General features: G+C 42.8%; 1 protein-coding gene across 1 annotated transcript; it reads left to right on the forward strand.

Moving 5' to 3' along the window:
• The first annotated feature begins 1408 nt into the window (after positions 1-1408).
• On the forward strand, positions 1409-2726 carry LOC124009729 (guanine nucleotide-binding protein G(s) subunit alpha-like). The gene has a single exon (XM_046321853.1). The coding sequence runs from the start codon at positions 1968-1970 to the stop codon at positions 2724-2726; it is 759 nt and encodes a 252-aa protein (XP_046177809.1). The 5' UTR covers positions 1409-1967.
• The last annotated feature ends 16849 nt before the right edge of the window (positions 2727-19575 follow it).

Genomic DNA, 19575 nt, shown 5'->3' on the forward strand with positions numbered 1-19575 from the left:
AGTCTGACTACTCTGGGACCTATGGTGCCACCAGTCTGACTACTCTGGGACCTATGGTGCCACCAGTCTGACTACTCTGGGACCTATGGTGCCACCAGTCTGACTACTCTGGGACCTATGGTGCCACCAGTCTGACTACTCTGGGACCTGCCACCAGTCTGACCACTCTGGGACCTATGGTGCCACCAGTCTGACTACTCTGGGACCTGCCACCAGTCTGACTACTCTGGGACCTATGGTGCCACCAGTCTGACTGCTCTGGGACCTATGGTGCCACCAGTCTGAGTGCTCTGGGACCTATGGTGCCACCAGTCTGACTGCTCTGGGACCTATGGTGCCACCAGTTTTCATGCAAGTATTATAGGATAGTAGCTATTGAAGTTTTAAGTTAGTATTTAAATGTCAATTCAATAAAAAAAAAAAAAATTTAATAATGTGAAAAAGCACAAAAGTAATTGCTGTGGATTGTAGAGGCAAGGTCCCTGAACCAATAAGTTGGTTTTCTTTAAGTCCAAGAAGATATTGAAGATTTATGTAATTTTGTGTAAAGTGAATTAAAAGTAATAGAAAATAGATCAGAACTAGTCGGCATGGATTGGAGATATGAGGACTCTCAACAAAGTCAAATTGGTTTGAGATCTCTATATCATGTGGTTGAGAAGCTACTGACATTTTTGTTATTAACATGCAATAGTATGCATTCTACAAAATATGTCCTTTTCACAGTGATGGAAAATGTAGGCCTCTGTGGGTCACAGAATACCCAACTCTCCCCTATAAATCAACACATTGTGTGGGTTTTCCCTAATGTGGACCAGAGAATATTGGGTTATTGATGGGTTCTCTGCATCAACCTGGAATCAGGGGTAGATGTAACATAGTCAAAGTAAATCCGGGACACTACAATTAGTATGATAATGTATATTATGATTCGTATGTATTGAATTGTGGATGTCCATCAACCATTTCTGATACGAATTACAATTCTTATGATATGTTACGAATTGAAAATCATACAATATATTGTACGAATTGTAACTCATTTGCAAATGTATCATTATGTTACGAATTCCAATTTTTGGCTAGGTGTTAAATTCGGGTTAAGGTTATGCTAGCATGCAAAGTAGTTTTAAAGTAGCTTTAAAAAGTAGTAAGTAGTTACAAAGTTGGTAGTTAGCTGAAATGCTAAAGTTTTCCATGATGAGATTTGAACACACAAACGTTTGGGTTGCTAGACATTTGTTTTATACACCCAATCAACCACCCTACTTCTGTCTCAAGTAACATTCTGTCTTATGTAATTATATTAAATATAACAGATCATACTCCTTTCAGTGTCTCAGATTTAATTTTACTATATTACGTCTAGTATATGAGACCAGGCTGTTAGCGTAGGCTACTTGAAAAATTGAAATAAAAACTTTGCTTGGTGCAGGACAAGTACGGACAGGCTGCCTCGATATTAGAGCAAGTGGGACTTTGAACCATAACCTCTTCATATTCTGAAACAATAATGCTGCTTCCAGGCAACCACAAAGCAAACAGCCTCCGAGGAGGGGAATGGACAAAACCTGGATTTCAAGTTACACAATTCGGCTGAATAAGGAAGCTGAAGGATAAATCCCGAAGTTACGCTTCAACAAGACATTTGATTCGGCTGAATAAGGACGTCTCCCTTCAATTGTTTTTATCGTTTCGCATTGGTGGTGAGTGGAGACTGAGTCGCTCAAGAAAATAGAATAAAATAGTCTACCCATTTTTTTAACTGCGATGTTTTGCGATAACTTCTGCCACCGCCTAAGGGCTCCGGAGTGATCTTATATAGGGGATAGTCTAGTGTAACACTGTCTTTCTCATAGACTGGAGACTTTGAAGAATACTCGTTTTTTTTTTGTTCATATATTAAAGAAGTCTAGGAATGTAGTATTATTTATATACTACATTTCTATCATTGGGTTCTCAGGAAAATGGCTGCTTATCTTGACGATAAGCGCCAAGAGCAGTATAATAAGGAAAAGGCAAAAAGGATCGATAAACAGATTGAAAAAGATAAAAAGATTTACCTAAGAAGTAAACGGCTACTAGTATTAGGAGCAGATGAATCTGGGAAAAAAACGATAGTCGAACAGATGAGATATTTGAATGTAAAATGCCCCGAAGAGGCGAAAGCGCGTTTTCAAATATCAAAACAACAATGTTTAGAGACACATTGCCAACAGGACGGTATCTTTTGCCATTTGTTTACTGTTAAAGGTCAAAGGAAAGAAAGCATGAGGAAGTGGTTACAGCATGTTTCTGATGTTACTGCCATTATTTTTGTGGTGGACAGCAGCAGCTACGATATGGTGAGCCGGGAAGACAACCTGACCAACAGGCTTCATGAGGCACTACACCTGTTCAAGATCATCTGGAACTACAGGTGGCTGTTAGGCAGTCCCGTCTTCCTCTTCCTGAACAAACGGGACCTTCTAGCTGAGAAGGTTTTGGCTGGGAAATCTAAAATTGAGGACTATTTCCCAGAGTTTGCGCACTATACTACACCTCAAACATCAGAACCAGGGGAAGATCCTCGTGTCTCCAGGGCAAAACACTTCATACTAGATGAGTTTCTGAAGATCACTACAGCCAGTGGAGGTGAAAGGATCTGTTTGTTCCATTTCACATGTGCAGTTGACCTGGAAAGCCTCCGGCGCACAGTCTTCGGAGAGTGTCTTCGGAGAGTGTGAATTTTCATTGTTGGCATAAAGACTGTAAAGAATGTTTACTAGTTCAAAGCAGAGACGTCTATTTACAAGACTCAAGTGAGCACACAAAATATGTATTTTAAATGTATTTTCAACGTCTTTTACTCATGAGTGCAATATTTTGTCTTGCCAATGTTTGTCTGAGCCCTGATGTATAGTCCTAGGCCTATTTTTATTTTTTAATTAAACATTTTTTTTTGCTAAATCCTTTTTATTTGAGTTTCAAACCATTTTGAAATGTTGATTCAATGGCACACATTGGCCCCTTTTTTATTTATAGAAAGACCCATATACAGTAAGGGGCTTGGGGAGCCGGATTAGCTTCCCAGGCAAGAAGGTCCGAGGCACTCTCTGACTGGAGCCAGTGGCGACATTTTGAAACTTCCGGATCTGGTGTTATATGCCTTTTTGTTTACAAATGCTAGCTAGCTACATACATACATACATGTTTGGCTGGTCTGGTGTACTATACTTTACGATGCAATTTTTTTTTTTTTACGGCAGAAGCAAACATGTCTCTATATGAATTGCAATTGCCAGAACTTGGAACAGCAAGACCTTGAACTGCTCTTACTACTCAGGAGGAGAAGAAGGAAGGGAAAAAAACGACTGAGAAAATGGCCAGTTCGTCCATTGAGAACTAGAAGAGGGAGAAGACATGTAAACTTGTCCAACCGATGAGAAGCATTGTTGAGGAAAGACATTTTCAATACTTTCGGATGTCGGTTGCCAGATTGGACAATTTGTTTCAGTGGCTTGCCCCTCACCTCTCGTACGAGAGAACTCACAGCTTGCCCCTCACCTCTCGTACGAGAGAACTCACAGCTTGCCCCTCACCTCTCGTACGAGAGAACTCACAGCTTCGCCCCTCACCTCTCGTACGAGAGAACTCACGTCTAGCCCCTCACCTCTCGTACGAGAGAACTCACGGCTCGCCCCTCACCTCTCGTACGAGAGAACTCACGTCTCGCCCCTTACCTCTCGTACGAGAGAACTCACAGCTTGCCCCTCACCTCTCGTACGAGAGAACTCGCAGCTTGCCCCTCACCTCTCGTACGAGAGAACTCACAGCTTGCCCCTCACCTCTCGTACGAGAGAACTCACAGCTTGCCCCTCACCTCTCGTACGAGAGAACTCGCAGCTTGCCCCTCACCTCTCGTACGAGAGAACTCACAGCTTGCCCCTCACCTCTCGTACGAGAGAACTCGCAGCTTGCCCCTCACCTCTCGTACGAGAGAACTCACAGCTTGCCTGTAAGTGCTGCAGAAAGGCTGTCTGTGATCCTTCCTGTTTTTGGCGAGTGGCAGCACACAGCAAAGTATTTTTAAAATTTGATTTATTATAATTTTTTAAAAATTATTTAACTAGGCAAGTCAGTTAAAGAACAAATTCTTATTTTCAATGAGAGCCTAGGAACAGTGGGTTAACTGCCTGTTCAGGGGCAGAACAACAGATTTGTACCTTTTCAGCTCGGGGGTTTGAACTTGCAACTTTCTGATTTACTAGACCAACGCTCTAACCACTAGGCTACCCTTGCTGTGAGTTATAAGCTAGAATCTCAACAGTTTGTGCCATCTTCACAGAAGTGTACCAGGCTATCTGGCATGTCCTGAAAGAGGATTTTGGGGACTTCTCGCCAGAGAGTTTGGGGATCTGCAGGAGCTGTTGACTGAAAAAGTAGCCCCCACCTCTGAGCTCCGGCAAACTCAGGCAGCGAGTACTCAACATCACAGGCTTTTTCTCAATGGTTCTGATGGTAGTCTGCTGATCCTTCCCATGATCAACGTGTGAGCATATGGTTGCAATCTTCTAACGAAGCAAGTTTGGCTTTTAAATTTGATTTATTATAATGAAACAACAATACAAATGTAACAGCACAACAGAACAGATACAAATTTTCTTTGGTTTCTCATTTTAAACACCAGTGGTGCAACAGTGCTTTATAACTGAACCAAAACAGTGGAATGGGGACGGAACCAAAACAGTGGAATTTGAACCAAAACAGTGGCATGGGTTTGAACAAAACAGTGGAATGAGGGACTGAACCAAAACAGTGGCATGAGGGACTGAACCAAAACAGTGGAATGAGGACTGAACCAAAACAGTGGCATGAGGGATAAGCAAAACAGTGGAATCTCAACAGTTTGTGACCATCTTCAAAACAGTGGAATGAGGCTGAACCAAAACAGTGGAATGTCCTGAACCAAAACAGTGGATTTTGGGGACTGAACCAAAACAGTGGAATGAGAGAGAGTTTGGGGACCAAAACAGTGGAATGTTGACTGAACCAAAACAGTGGAATTGAACCAAAACAGTGGAATGAGGACTGAACCAAAACAGTGGAATGAGGGACTGAACCAAAACAGTGGAATGAGGACTTGAACCAAAACAGTGGATGAGGGACTGAACCAATGATGGGTAGTCTGAACCAAAACAGTGGAATGAGGGACTGAACCAAATCAGTGGAATGGAGCATATGGTTGCAATCTTGAACCAAAACAGTGGAATGCAAGTTTGGAACCAAAACATGGAATGAGGGACTACCAAGGCCAGAGAACCAAAACAGTGGAATGACATGAACCAAAACAGTGGAATGAGGGATGAACCAAAAATGGTAACAGCAAAACAGAACAGATAAACCATTTTCTTTGGAATGCCTTCTCATTTGAAACTGAACCCAGTGGAATGAGGGACTGAACCAAAACAGTGGAATTATAACTGAACCAAAACAGTGGAATGAGGGACTGAACCAAAACAGTGGAATGAGGGACTGAACCAAAACAGTGGAATGAGGGACTGAACCAAAACAGTGGAATGAGAGACTGAACCAAAACAGTGGAATGAGGACTGAACCAAAACAGTGGAATGAGGGACTGAACCAAAACAGTGGAATGAGGACTGAACCAAAACAGTGGAATGAGGGACTGAACCAAAACAGTGGAATGAGGGACTGAACCAAAACAGTGGAATGAGGGACTGAACCAAAACAGTGGAATGAGGGACTGAACCAAAACAGTGGCATGAGGGACTGAACCAAAACAGTGGAATGAGGACTGAACCAAAACAGTGGAATGAGGACTGAACCAAAACAGTGGAATGAGGGACTGAACCAAAACAGTGGAATGAGGGACTGAACCAAAACAGTGGAATGAGGGACTGAACCAAAACAGTGGAATGAGGGACTGAACCAAAACAGTGGAATGAGGGACTGAACCAAAACAGTGGAATGAGGGACTGAACCAAAACAGTGGAATGATGGGACTGAACCAAAACAGTGGAATGAGGGACTGAACCAAAACAGTGGAATGAGGGACTGAACCAAAACAGTGGAGGGACTGAACCAAAACAGTGGAATGAGGGACTGAACCAAAACAGTGGAATGAGGGACTGAACCAAAACAGTGGAATGAGGGACTGAACCAAAACAGTGGAATGAGGGCCTGAACCAAAACAGTGGCATGAGGGACTGAACCAAAACAGTGGAATGAGGGACTGAACCAAAACAGTGGAATGAGGGACTGAACCAAAACAGTGGAATGAGGGACTGAACCAAAACAGTGGAATGAGGGACTGAACCAAAACAGTGGAATGAGGGACTGAACCAAAACAGTGGAATGAGGGACTGAACCAAAACAGTGGAATGAGGGACTGAACCAAAACAGTGGAATGAGGGACTGAACCAAAACAGTGGAATGAGGGACTGAACCAAAACAGTGGTATGGGGGACTGAACCAAAACAGTGGCATGAGGGACTGAACCAAAACAGTGGAATGAGGGACTGAACCAAAACAGTGGAATGAGGACTGAACCAAAACAGTGGCGTGGGGACTGAACCAAAACAGTGGAATGAGGGACTGAACCAAAACAGTGGTATGAGGGACTGAACCAAAACAGTGGCATGAGGGACTGAACCAAAACAGTGGAATGAGGGACTGAACCAAAACAGTGGAATGAGGGACTGAGCCAAAACAGTGGCATGAGGGACTGAACCAAAACAGTGGAATGAGGGACTGAGCCAAAATGCCGTTTTGCCTGAGGCTGACAATGTCACGCCCCGGTCTTAGTATTTTGTGTTTTCTTTATTATTTTGGTCAGGCCAGGGTGTGACATGGGTTAATTATTGTGGTGTGTTTTGTCTTGTTTTTTTTGTAGGTATTGGATTGTGGTATAGTGGGGTTATCTAGAAAAGTCTATGGTTGCCTGAAGTGGTTCTCAATCAGCGGCAGGTGTTTAATCGTTGTCTCTGATTGGGAACCATATTTAGGCAGCCATATTCTTTGAGTGTTTTGTGGGTGATTGTTCCTGTCTCAGTGTTAGTTTGCACCAGATAAGGCTGTTTAGGTTTTCATGGTTCTTGTTTTGTATTGTTCGTGTTTATTATTTTATTTAACATGTATCAAAATACCCACGCTGCATTTTGGTCCTCCTCTCCTTCACCGGAAGAAAACCGTAACAGACAAACATATAAAGTAGGCTTGCTGTTATGATTTCAGATGTCCTTGATGTACTTTGTTTAAAATGTATTATTTTGTTTATTTTTTGTGTGCATTGTTTTCTGTTTTCTTCTGTCTTCTTTTTTCAAATGGTTGAGGGGAACTGTGGGGGGATCTTGGAGGGTTTGGGTTTCACAAAATTGTGATCATGAAAAAGGAAAGTATGACATTTTATATCACTATCATGCACACACACCCTCACACATAAGGATGGCTCTGTTGCAGAGAGACTGATACATGTTTGATAGTAGTAGTAGACACCCTCACACATAAGGATGGCTCTGTTGCAGACAGACTGATACATGTTTGATAGTGGTAGTAGACACCCTCACACATAAGGATGGCTCTGTTGCAGAAGACTGATACATGTTTGATAGTAGTAGTAGACACCCTCACACATAAGGATGGCTCTGTTGCAGACAGACTGATACATGTTTGATAGTGTAGTAGTAGACACCCTCACACATAAGGATGGCTCTGTTGCAGACAGACTGATACATGTTTGATAGTAGTGTAGACACCCTTAAGGATGGCTCTGTTGAAGGAAGACTGATACATGTTTGATAGTGTCTTGATGCTGTTGCAGACAGACTGATACATGTTTGATAGTAGTAGTGTTTGATAGGATGGCTCTGTTGACAGACTGATACATGTTTGATAGTGTCTTGATGCTGTAGTATTTGATAGTGTCTTGATTGAGTGTCTTGATGCTGTCGTGTTTGATAGTGTCTTGATGCTGTCGTGTTTGATAGTGTCTTGATGCTGTAGTGTTTGATAGTGTCTTGATGCTGTAGTGTTTGATAGTGTCTTGATGCTGTAGTGTTTGATAGTGTGTTTGATAGTGTCTTGATGCTGTCGTGTTTGATAGTGTCTTGATGCTGTCGTGTTTGATAGTGTCTTGATGCTGTCGTGTTTGATAGTGTCTTGATGCTGTCGTGTTTGATAGTGTCTTGATGCTGTCGTGTTTGATAGTGTCTTGATGCTGTCGTGTTTGATAGTGTCTTGATGCTGTCGTGTTTGATAGTGTCTTGATGCTGTCGTGTTTGATAGTGTCTTGATGCTTCGTGTTTGAAGTGTCTTGATGCTGTCGTGTTTAATGTTACCTCGTGTTTGATGTGTTTTTGTAATAAATAATTATTTTAAAAAGTGTTTATAGTGTCTTAATTTTAACCCACCCTAAAACACTGTTTTTATAATTATAATTATTTAAAAAACTGTATATAATTATAACCCACCCAAAACACTGTATATAATTATAACCCACCCAAAACACTGTATATAATGATAACCCACCCAAAACACTGTATATAATTATAACCCACCCAAAACACTGTATATAATTATAACCCACCCAAAACACTGTATATAATTATAACCCACCCAAAACACTGTATATAATTATAACCCACCCAAAACACTGTATATAATTATAACCCACCCAAACTAGGCATGTTTGAAAAAATGGAAATGATCAATGAAATTGCCTATTGTGGCAAAGATGCATCCCTAGCAGATTGCTAAATGGTAGTCTTCTTTATATGGATAATATTACATCTAGGCAGGCTACTGTTTTTGCCAGGCAAAACTAGAGAAAATGAAACAAGCGATTTCTGGTCACTAATCTGGATTTGTGCACCTGATTTTGAACGCTAATGCTAATGACTGGTCATTGGTCAAAAGTCAAGACAAGCAATTTATTGGTTCTGCAGAGCAGGTTAGATGTTTATGAAATAGGAATATGGTGCAATGCTGTAGGCCTATGTTACTGACCAGATCATATAGGCAAAGGTATGAATATAAAATACAAATGGTAGGCTATATTTGGTCTATTTAATATATATGTATGAATTTGTTTCGAAACCCATTCACTGTCGCACTCGCAACCCCCTAAAACATTCTCACTGGTCAAGCTCTCCCGCCCTGTGTTGATTGACAGTTTGCTGGTCCAATCAGAGGGCTGAGGTGTGCATTTCACTTGCCAATCTAGTTTTTTTTTTCTTCAATAGCAATACAGGCTCTGGCTGCGGTAATCTCTGCCGATGGTTTCCACTAGATCGCAGTGCCACAAAGTCAATATTGGTTATCATGAAAATGAATGAAAACAAAAATTTGCTTTTTGGTCTTAATTTAGGGTTAGGGTTAGGCATAAGGTTAGCAGTGTGGTTAAGGTTTAAAATCATATTTTAAGAAGATCAATTGTAGAAATAGGTGGCTTTGTGGCTGTGACTTTGTGGCTGTGGTAACTAGTGGTAATCCGGTATTCAGGGGAAGTGGAAAGCCAGCCTGTGACAATGACTTCTTCTTTCGGACAGGAACAACAAAGACAATACAGTATGAAGACAGGCAGAAACTGCTTCTCCAATTTTATAGCTAAACTCATCAGGTCTGACTGTCTTCTCGCGCCGTACTGCCCATGTGCAGGCCACCAAAGGTACTCCTTCGATATAAAGTTGTTTTTGACAAATGAAAACGTCAGTTTATCACTTTCACAAGGGTTTGAGTAATAATATGTTATTATGACATTGGCTGGAATCTATTTTGTGCCTTTTGTATTTAGAGAAAATTAACAACTAACAATCACTTCTCTCATTGACTTCTCTATCCCCAAACCACGGCCTGGTCTGCTTAGCAAGCGTTCCCGGGAGTCTCGTGATGTTGCGCCTCTGGGTTCAGAAACTCTTTGTTAACAAGACAACGCTCTATCTTAACTCCTCCTCCACATTTACTGGATTGGTTGAACAGTGCAGAAGAGAACCTCCTCCAACCGTCCCGCCCCTCCCCCCCTTCTCCTCAAGGGGATGGAGTTCCAGGCATTTATTTTATGCCTGCTATGTTAGTTTACTGGCTGAGTGGAGATTGATCCACAAAGACTGTGCCACAAAATGAGTTGCAAAATGTTATAAAACCTGACCAGATAATGTAAAGCCATCAAGTCAAAGTCAGAGGCTCCAAGTCAATTTATTTAGGAAAAACCTACACCCCTGGTTTCTGCATTGCTTGCACTTTGGAGTTTTTAGGCTAGGTATTCGTGAAGCACTTTGTGACACCTGCTGATTTTAAAAAAAAGAAGGAAAAAAAAGGCATTTATAAAATACATTTGATTTAATAAGAGTAATGGCAGTTGTAGGTTAGCTATATCTGTATCTTAGTACCATCTATCATGGCTCTGTTGGTCCTGATCTGTTGGGACAACCTTGGAGACGTTGACCTGTCCTGAGATCGAGCACTTGAGCCTTGTCTATATATCTACAGTGTGCTTAGCTCTGGAGAATCGAAGGTGCCTTACAGCCGGTCCCCGTCTTGGCTTCTCAGCTGATGGTGTGGACAACAACTGGCTCCATGTGAACTACAATCCCGATGCTCTGTTTCTAGCCTTTTCGTAACGCCGATAGTCCTCGTTTACGACACGGTTTTGGAAACGTTTGGAATTTAAAGAAAAGATTGAATGTTTGTTTTGTTTTTGTTGATCTTCGATTCCCTATACATTTTCCAGAGCGACAGTAAGTGAATTCATCTTAAAGTATCTAAGCAAGACGACTACGTATCACTGTCATAGTACAGAGGGTAGTGCGTACGGCCCAGTACGTCATAGTACAGAGGGTAGTGCGTACGGCCCAGTACGTCATAGTACAGAGGGTAGTGCGTACGGCCCAGTACGTCATAGTACAGAGGGTAGTGCGTACGGCCCAGTACGTCATAGTACAGAGGGTAGTGCGTACGGCCCAGTACGTCATAGTACAGAGGGTAGTGCGTACGGCCCAGTACGTCATAGTACAGAGGGTAGTGCGTGTACGGCCCAGTACGTCATAGTACAGAGGGTAGTGCGTACGGCCCAGTACATCATTGGGGGCTTCCTGCCTTCCAGGACCTATTTTACTAGTCAGAGGAAGGCCCAGTCACCCAAGTCATAAACTGTTCTCTCTGCTACCGCACGGCAAGTGTTACCGGAGCGCCAAGTCTAGGACCAAAAGGCTCCTTAACAGCTTCTAACCCCCCAAGCCATAAGACTGCTGAACAATTAATCAAATTGTATCCCGGACTATCTACATTGATACATTGATAAGTTTGTTGTAGATTTGAACTCTAAAAGTTGTCGGAGAGTTCCACAGGGATAATGGCCCATGTTGACTCCAATGCTTCCCTCACTTCTCCAGTTGACTGCATGTCCTTTGGGACCATTCTTGATACCACATGGGAAACTGTTGAGTGTGGAAAAACCCAGAAATGTCACAGTTCTTGACACACTCCAACTGGTGTGCCTGGCAGCTAGCCAAAACAGACAGTATGCCACCATTACATTGCAGACAAAATGGCAATAGGCATTAGCTGACCAACAGCGCCACCATGTGGTTCAAATCAAATCAAATCAAATTTTATTTGTCACATTGAAGATGTTAAAAGCGAAATGCTTGTGCTTCTAGTTCCGACAATGCAGTGATAACCAACAAGTAATCTAACTAACAATTCCAAAAAAAAAACTACTGTCTTATACACAGTGTAAGGGGATAAGGAACATGTACATAAGGATATATGAATGAGTGATGGTACAGAGCAGCATACAGTAGATGGTATGGAACAGTATATACATATGAGATGAGTGTGAACAAAGTAAACAAAGTGGCATAGTTAAAGTGGCTAGTGATACATGTGTTACATAAGGATGCAGTCGATGTTGTAGAGTACAGTATATACATATGCATATGAGATGAATAATGTAGGGTAAGTAACATTATATAAGGTAGCATTGTTTAAAGTGGCTAGTGATATATATATATATATATATATATATATATATATATTTACATCATTTCCATCAATTCCCATTATTAAAATGGCTGGAGTTGGGTCAGTGTCAATGACAGTGTGTTGGCAGCAGCCACTCAATGTTAGTGGTGGCTATTTAACAGTCTGATGGCCTTGAGATAGAAGCTGTTTTTCAGTCTCTCGGTCCCAGCTTTGATGCACCTGTACTGACCTCGCCTTCTTAGCGGGGTGAACAGGCAGTGGTTCGGGTGGTTGATGTCCTTGATGATCTTTATGGCCTTTCTTCGGGTGGTGTAGGTGTCCTGGAGGGCAGGTAGTTTGCCCCCGGTGATTTTGCAGTCCTCACTACCCTCTGGAGAGCCTTACGGTTGAGGGCGGAGCAGTTGCCGTACCAGGCGGTGATACAGCCCGCCAGGATGCTCTCGATTGTGCATCTGTAGAAGTTTGTGAGTGCTTTTGGTGACAAGCCGAATTTTTTCAGCCTCCTGAGGTTGAATAGGCGCTGCTGCGCCTTCTTCACGACGCTGTCAGTGTGAGTGGACCAATTCAGTTTGTCTGTGATGTGTATGCCGAGGAACTTAAAATAGCTACCCTCTCCACTACTGTTCCATCGATGTGGATAGGGGGTGTTCCCTCTGCTGTTTCCTGAAGTCCACAATCATCTCCTTAGTTTTGTTGACGTTGAGTGTGAGGTTATTTTCCTGACACCACACTCCAAGGGCCCTCACCTCCTCCCTGTAGGCCGTCTCGTCGTTGTTGGTAATCAAGCCTACCACTGTTGTGTCGTCCGCAAACTTGATGATTGAGTTGGAGGCGTGCGTGGCCACGCAGTCGTGGGTGAACAGGGAGTACAGGAGAGGGCTCAGAACGCACCCTTGTGGGGCCCCGTGTTGAGGATCAGCGGGGAGGAGATGTTGTTGCCACCCTCACCACCTGGGGGCGGCCCGTCAGGAAGTCCAGTACCCAGTTGCACAGGGCGGGGTCGAGACCCAGGGTCCTTGATGAGGGTACTATGGTGTTGAATCGAGCTGTAGTCGATGAACAGCATTCTTACATAGGTATTCCTCTTGTCCAGGTGGGTTAGGGCAGTGTGCAGTGTGGTTGAGATTGCATCGTCTGTGGACCTATTTTAAGCAAATTGGAGTGGGTCTAGGGTGTCAGGTAGGGTGGAGGATGACTAGTCTCTCAAAGCACTTCATGATGACGGAAGTGAGTTTTAGCAGCTCAGTTACCTTAGCTTTCTTGGGAACAGGAACAATGGTGGCCCTCTTGAAGCATTGGGAACAGCAGACTGGTATAGGGATTGATTGAATATGGTAAACACACCGGCCAGCTGGTCTGCGCATGCTCGGAGGGCGCGGCTGGGGATGCCGTCTGGGCCTGCAGCCCTGCGAGGGTTAACACGTTTAAATGTCTTACTCACCTCGGCTGCAGTGAAGGAGAGACCGCATGTTTCCGTTGCAGGCCGTGTCAGTGGCACTGTATTGTCCTCAAAGCGGGCAAAAAAGTTATTTACTAGTTTGAAAGAAAAACGAGGATTTGTATGGTAGCTGACCTGTATGTAGAGGTGTACACTGGGTGGAACAAAACATTTAGGAACACCTGCTCTTTCCATGACACAGACTAACCAGGTAAAAGCTATGACCATTTACTGATGTCACCTGTTAAATCCACTTCAAAGCAGTGTAGATGAAGAGGAGGAGACCGTTTTTAACAAATAGATTTTTATTTCTGTCAAATGTGTTTTAAACCACATGGTGGCACTGTTGGGCATCTAATGTCTATTGCCATTTTGTCTGCAATGTAACCCGGTGTATAAATATATACTATAGTATTATTCTGCATGGTGGGGGGGTGGATTAGATTTGTTCATACTTGTACGTGAACATTTTCTCCTCATGTTGATGTCCCGTCACTTTGCAATAGGTCTGCATATCACTTCACCTTTGAGATGGTCCAAGCATTTTGGATTCCTAGGAAAGTTGTCCAATCACCTATGAATGCTGTGAGAATGTTTGTGGCCAGAGGAGGCAGAACAGGAGCATTGTCGTCACTAGTAGCCATGGAGAACACCATACATATTCCTGTACCAGATATACTAAGCTGTAGCCGTAGCTAAGGGCCCAGAGTTTTACCTGGTCAGGAAATCTCAGGGTCCTGTTGATAAACTCTGCTGTGATTTGTCCCACAAGTCAGACCCACCTGGTGTAGCACACAACCCTGGTCCCCGCAAGGCAGGAGCTTTGGGTTTTCCCACCCAGAGGTCAGGCCCACCGGATAGCATATGAACAAGTCACTTTTTTGTTTCTTCGAATTGCAGGAAGCAATTAAAAAGCTTTAAAACAGCAACATTTTCTCTTAGCCTCATGGCAAAATTGGTAAAATAGCATGACATTTGCTATAAAACTGCAGCGTTTTCTCTCACCCCAAGGCAAAAAATGAATAAACATAAAAATATGTTTTTATTCATTTTTGGTGTGTGTGTGTGGCGGGGGGGTGTTCCTAGCTCGAACCTTGCGGAGAGTTCGGCGAAACCGCACCACACCATTGGTCAGACCATTGTTTGTGGAATTGAGGCAACCCTGTGTCTGTAGAGGTGATGTTGTACTGTACTGGTGTATGTTCATGGGGAAAGCACAGTTCACATGTATTGTCTATGCTTCTATGATGACAGTTAGTGATTGATTGCCATGTCATGTGTGAGACGGACAGCCTGAGGTGACAGTAGTAATATGTCCCAAGTGGCACCCTATTCCCTATATAGTGCCATAGGGCTCTGGTCAAAAGTAGTGCACTATATAAGGAGATATATGGTGCCATTTGGGACTAATAGTGGTGATACAGGTAGAAATGCAGCCAACACACTCCCTGAGCTAAGCCTTTAGTGACAGGTCTAGTCTAGTGTTCTTTTGGCAGTTGGCGCTGTAGGTACAGTATGTAACATGACTTAACACTTTCACCACCTGGGTATTGTTCAGTAGTAACGAAACAGGAAATCATGTTTTGAAACAGAAACTGAATAGTATTATCTTGTCCAATAAGCACATTTTATTTTCGTTGCAAAATGTTTTGTCACACTGTTCCCAGAAGCATTGTTCTCGTCAGGAGTAGTAGAGTCCGTTGCCTAATAGCCAGTTGGCTCTCTCTTCAAGGCTCAGTGTTCATCCATACTTTCTCTAAGTGGGAGAGGCCGGTAGGATTAATTCAAGTTTCCACTGGGACTGCATTTTGTTGCAGTTTTACGTGATCGCTGCGAGGTCAGATTTGGGAGCAAGTCTGACATTTCCTACCATTTCCAAGCTGCAACTTCATTAAGTTGTATGGACATTAGTCAGCCCACTCAGAGACATAGAGTATGAACCACCCATGACCTAATTCAATCTCTGACGTTGTAAATGAGGAAGTTTGGGCAATAGAATGAAACATTTGTAGTAATTGAGCAGCAGCTGACACAGTCCCATTTTCTTTTTCCTTCCCCTCCGTTTTCTAGGCTGCTTTCCCATTGGCCCCCGGGGTCAAAAGTAGTGCACTACAAAGGGAATGGGCCCCCGGGGTCAAAGGTAGTGCACTACAAAGGGAATAGGGCCCTATAGGCCCTGGTCAAAAGTAGTGCACTACAAAGGGAATAGGGCCCTATAGGTCCTGGTCAAAAGTAGTGCACTACAAAGGGAATAGGGCCCTATAGGTCCTGGTCAAAAGTAGTGCACTGCAAAGGGAATAGGGCCCTATAGGCCCTGGTCAAAAGTAGTGCACTACAAAGGGAATAGGGCCCTATAGGCCCTGGTCAAACGTAGTGCACTACAAAGGGAATAGGGTGTCATTTGGGACATTTTCCTAGTGGAAACCATAGTAGCCATACAGTAGACTCAGAGCAGCAGATGCTTGTATAGTCTATGGGATACATGCTCAAAATACCTTTTTATAGAAAAAAACTAGACTGGTATGAGAACACATCACATATGTGTTTCCCACCAGTCTGGTGTTGTAGGCTAGCTAGCTTCACCATAGACCTGTCCTTATTACAGATAACCTACAGGCAGACCGGGTCCTAGCCTCAGACCCAGCCAGCAAAAACTAGGCTGCCCTCTCTAGGCCCAAATGTGTGAGGTCTGGGTCTGTCTGAAGTTGCTTAGTTATAGCCTGGTCTCAGAATGTATGTTCTGTAGCCAGCTATTCTATCATGATCACGTATGGCTGTTACAGTGCAGTGTGAGAACAGGCTGTTTTTAATGAGACGTGCAGATATCAAAGCATGGGAAAAGTAGCTGTTTAAAACACCACTAAGTACAGGGTTACACACGTAGCCACCATGCAAACACCCTCTCTCTCTCAGGCGTCTCACTGGGAGTACATGGGAGCCAACCAAGAACCCTGGAGTCTGTGTGTTCATTTACAGTGACGTTTTTTTAATGAGTTCAAGGACCTATCAATCCAAGCACTGTCTATTTACTACACAAACCAACAAGTATGATAAGTAAAATGTGATGTTTAATCCAGCAGTGTCAGTCAGGCATTCTGGCATCGTGGCTAAACAATACATTGTCCTTGGCTGTTTCTAAGGTGATGAAACATCGTGTGATTTCTCTCTCGTGTCAGTCATCCTGTCATGATTCTGATTACAATTTGTTTTCCTCTCACTGATCTGGGGACAGTACAGTAACGTAAACTAGAGCCGTCTGGTTCCCTATAAAAACACAGACACTATGTTTCCCTATAGGGACTGCTGAAGCATTTCCCTTTCTTTGAGCTTGTGTGGCCTACCACTTCGCGACTGAGCCATTGTTGCTCCTAGACGTTTCCACTTCACAATAACAACAGCACTTACAGTTGACTGGGGCAGCTCTAGCAGGGGACAAACTATCTTGTTGGAAAGCTAGCATCCTATGACGGAGCCACGGTGAAAGTCCCTGAGTTCTTTAGCATAGCCATTCTACTGCCAATGTTTGTCTATTGAGATTGCATGGTTGTGTCAGCGACAGGTGTGGGTGAAATATGAAATATGAATATAAAATGCAAAACTGTCCTAATTTAGCAGTGTGACACAGACTACTAATCTAGCTAATAGAACAAAAAACTTTTGCATACCTTAAGGGATACCTAGTCAGTTGTACAACTGAATGCCTTCAACTGAAATGTGTCTTCCGCATTTAACCCAACACCTCGGAATCAGAAGGGTCTAATCACAGGTACTTAGGAGAATCAACAACTGAAGTAGCATGGTTGAAGACACTCCTGAGACACACATACCAATGGGAATTTCAGCAACTCCAAACCAGAGTGTTGCATAAAGATGACATTTAGCATAAAGATGACATTTAGCATAAAGATGACGTTTAGCATAAAGATGACGTTTAGCATAAAGATGACGTTTAGCATAAAGATGACGTTTAGCATAAAGATGACATTTAGCATAAAGATGACTAGCATAAAGATGACGTTTAGCATAAAGATGACGTTTAGCATAAAGATGACGTTTAGCATAAAGATGACGTTTAGCATAAAGATGACATTTAGCATAAAGATGACATTTAGCATAAAGATGACATTTAGCATAAAGATGACATTTAGCATAAAGATGACGTTTAGCATAAAGATGACATTTAGCATAAAGATGACGTTTAGCATAAAGATGACGTTTAGCATAAAGATGACATTTAGCATAAAGATGACTAGCATAAAGATGACATTTAGCATAAAGATGACATTTAGCATAAAGATGACATTTAGCATAAAGATGACATTTAGCATAAAGATGACGTTTAGCATAAAGATGACGTTTAGCATAAAGATGACGTTTAGCATAAAGATGACATTTAGCATAAAGATGACATTTAGCATAAAGATGACGTTTAGCATAAAGATGACGTTTAGCATAAAGATGACATTTAGCATAAAGATGACTAGCATAAAGATGACATTTAGCATAAAGATGACGTTTAGCATAAAGATGACGTTTAGCATAAAGATGACGTTTAGCATAAAGATGACGTTTAGCATAAAGATGACATTTAGCATAAAGATGACTAGCATAAAGATGCGTTTAGCATAAAAAGATGACAAGCATAAAGATGACGTTTCCCTAGAAAGCAAAATAAAGATAGAGAGGAACCGTTTAGCATAAAGATGACGTTTAGCATAAAGATGACCGATTTCAAATGTTCATAAAGATGACCAGCATGGTTAGCATAAAGATGACATTTAGCATAAAGATGACTAGCCATAAAGATGACGTTTAGCATAAAGATGACTAGCATAAAGATGGAGTCCTCTTCGTTTAGCATAAAGATGAAGATTTATGTTCATAAAGATGGTTGAATTTAGCATAAAGATGAATAGCATAAAGATGACATTTAGCATAAAGATGACATTTAGCATAAAGATGACATTTAGCATAAAGATGACTAGCATAAAGATGACATTTAGCATAAAGATGACATTTAGCATAAAGATGACGTTTAGCATAAAGATGACATTTAGCATGAAGATGACGTTTAGCATAAAGATGACATTTAATCTTTATTTAATCTTTCCGGATGCATTTGTTATGTCTGACCACGAGATTATACCAACGGTGTTCCCTGTCGCGCGCTCGTGTGTGTGTGTGTGTGTGTGTGTGTGTGTGTGTGTGTGTGTGTGTGTGTGTGTGTGTGTGTGTGTGTGTGTGTGTGTGTGTGTGTGTGTGTGTGTGTGTGTGTGTGTGTGTGTGTGTGTGTGTGTGTGTAACGGTGCAGTACCTGAAGATGACTGAGAAGAGTCGTATACATCACATCAGAATGGAGGTATGTACAGTATAGTACAGGAAGTATGCATCCCAAATGTAATCCTATCCTCTATAGAGTGGACCCTGGTCAACATTAGTGCACTATAAAGGGAATCGGGTGCCATTTGGGATGCCGATGATTCTAATCCAAACACTCTACAACAGTGTTTTTATATCTTGGTCCTCCTGGGGACCCACGGGAGGGCACATCTTTCTGCCAGCCCAGCAGTAACTCACCTGACTCAGCCTACCTATCATGTCAGCAGTCACTCACCTGACTCACTTACCTGACTCGGCCTACCTATCATGTCAGCAGTCACTCACCTGACTCGGCCTACCTATCATGTCAGCAGTCACTCACCTGACTCGGCCTACCTATCATGTCAGCAGTCACTCACCTGACTCGGCCCACCTATCATGTCAGCAGTCACTCACCTGACTCGGCCCACCTATCATGTCAGCAGTCACTCACCTGACTCGGCCTACCTATCATGTCAGCAGTCACTCACCTGACTCGGCCCACCTATCATGTCAGCAGTCACTCACCTGACTCGGCCTACCTATCATGGCTGCAGTCACTCACCTGACTCGGCCTACCTATCATGTCAGCAGTCACTCACCTGACTCGGCCTACCTATCATGTCAGCAGTCACTCACCTGACTCGGCCTACCTATCATGTCAGCAGTCACTCACCTGACTCGGCCCACCTATCATGTCAGCAGTCACTCACCTGACTCGGCCTACCTATCATGTCAGCAGTCACTCACCTGACTCGGCCTACCTATCATGTCAGCAGTCACTCACCTGACTCGGC

Source organism: Oncorhynchus gorbuscha, linkage group LG22, assembly GCF_021184085.1.
Source record: "Oncorhynchus gorbuscha isolate QuinsamMale2020 ecotype Even-year linkage group LG22, OgorEven_v1.0, whole genome shotgun sequence".
Lineage (NCBI taxonomy): Eukaryota > Metazoa > Chordata > Actinopteri > Salmoniformes > Salmonidae > Oncorhynchus > Oncorhynchus gorbuscha.

Coding starts and splice junctions, on each gene's coding strand:
- LOC124009729 (XM_046321853.1), top strand. CDS start 1,968: ATGGCTGCTTATCTTGACGATAAGCGCCAAGAGCAGTATAATAAGGAA.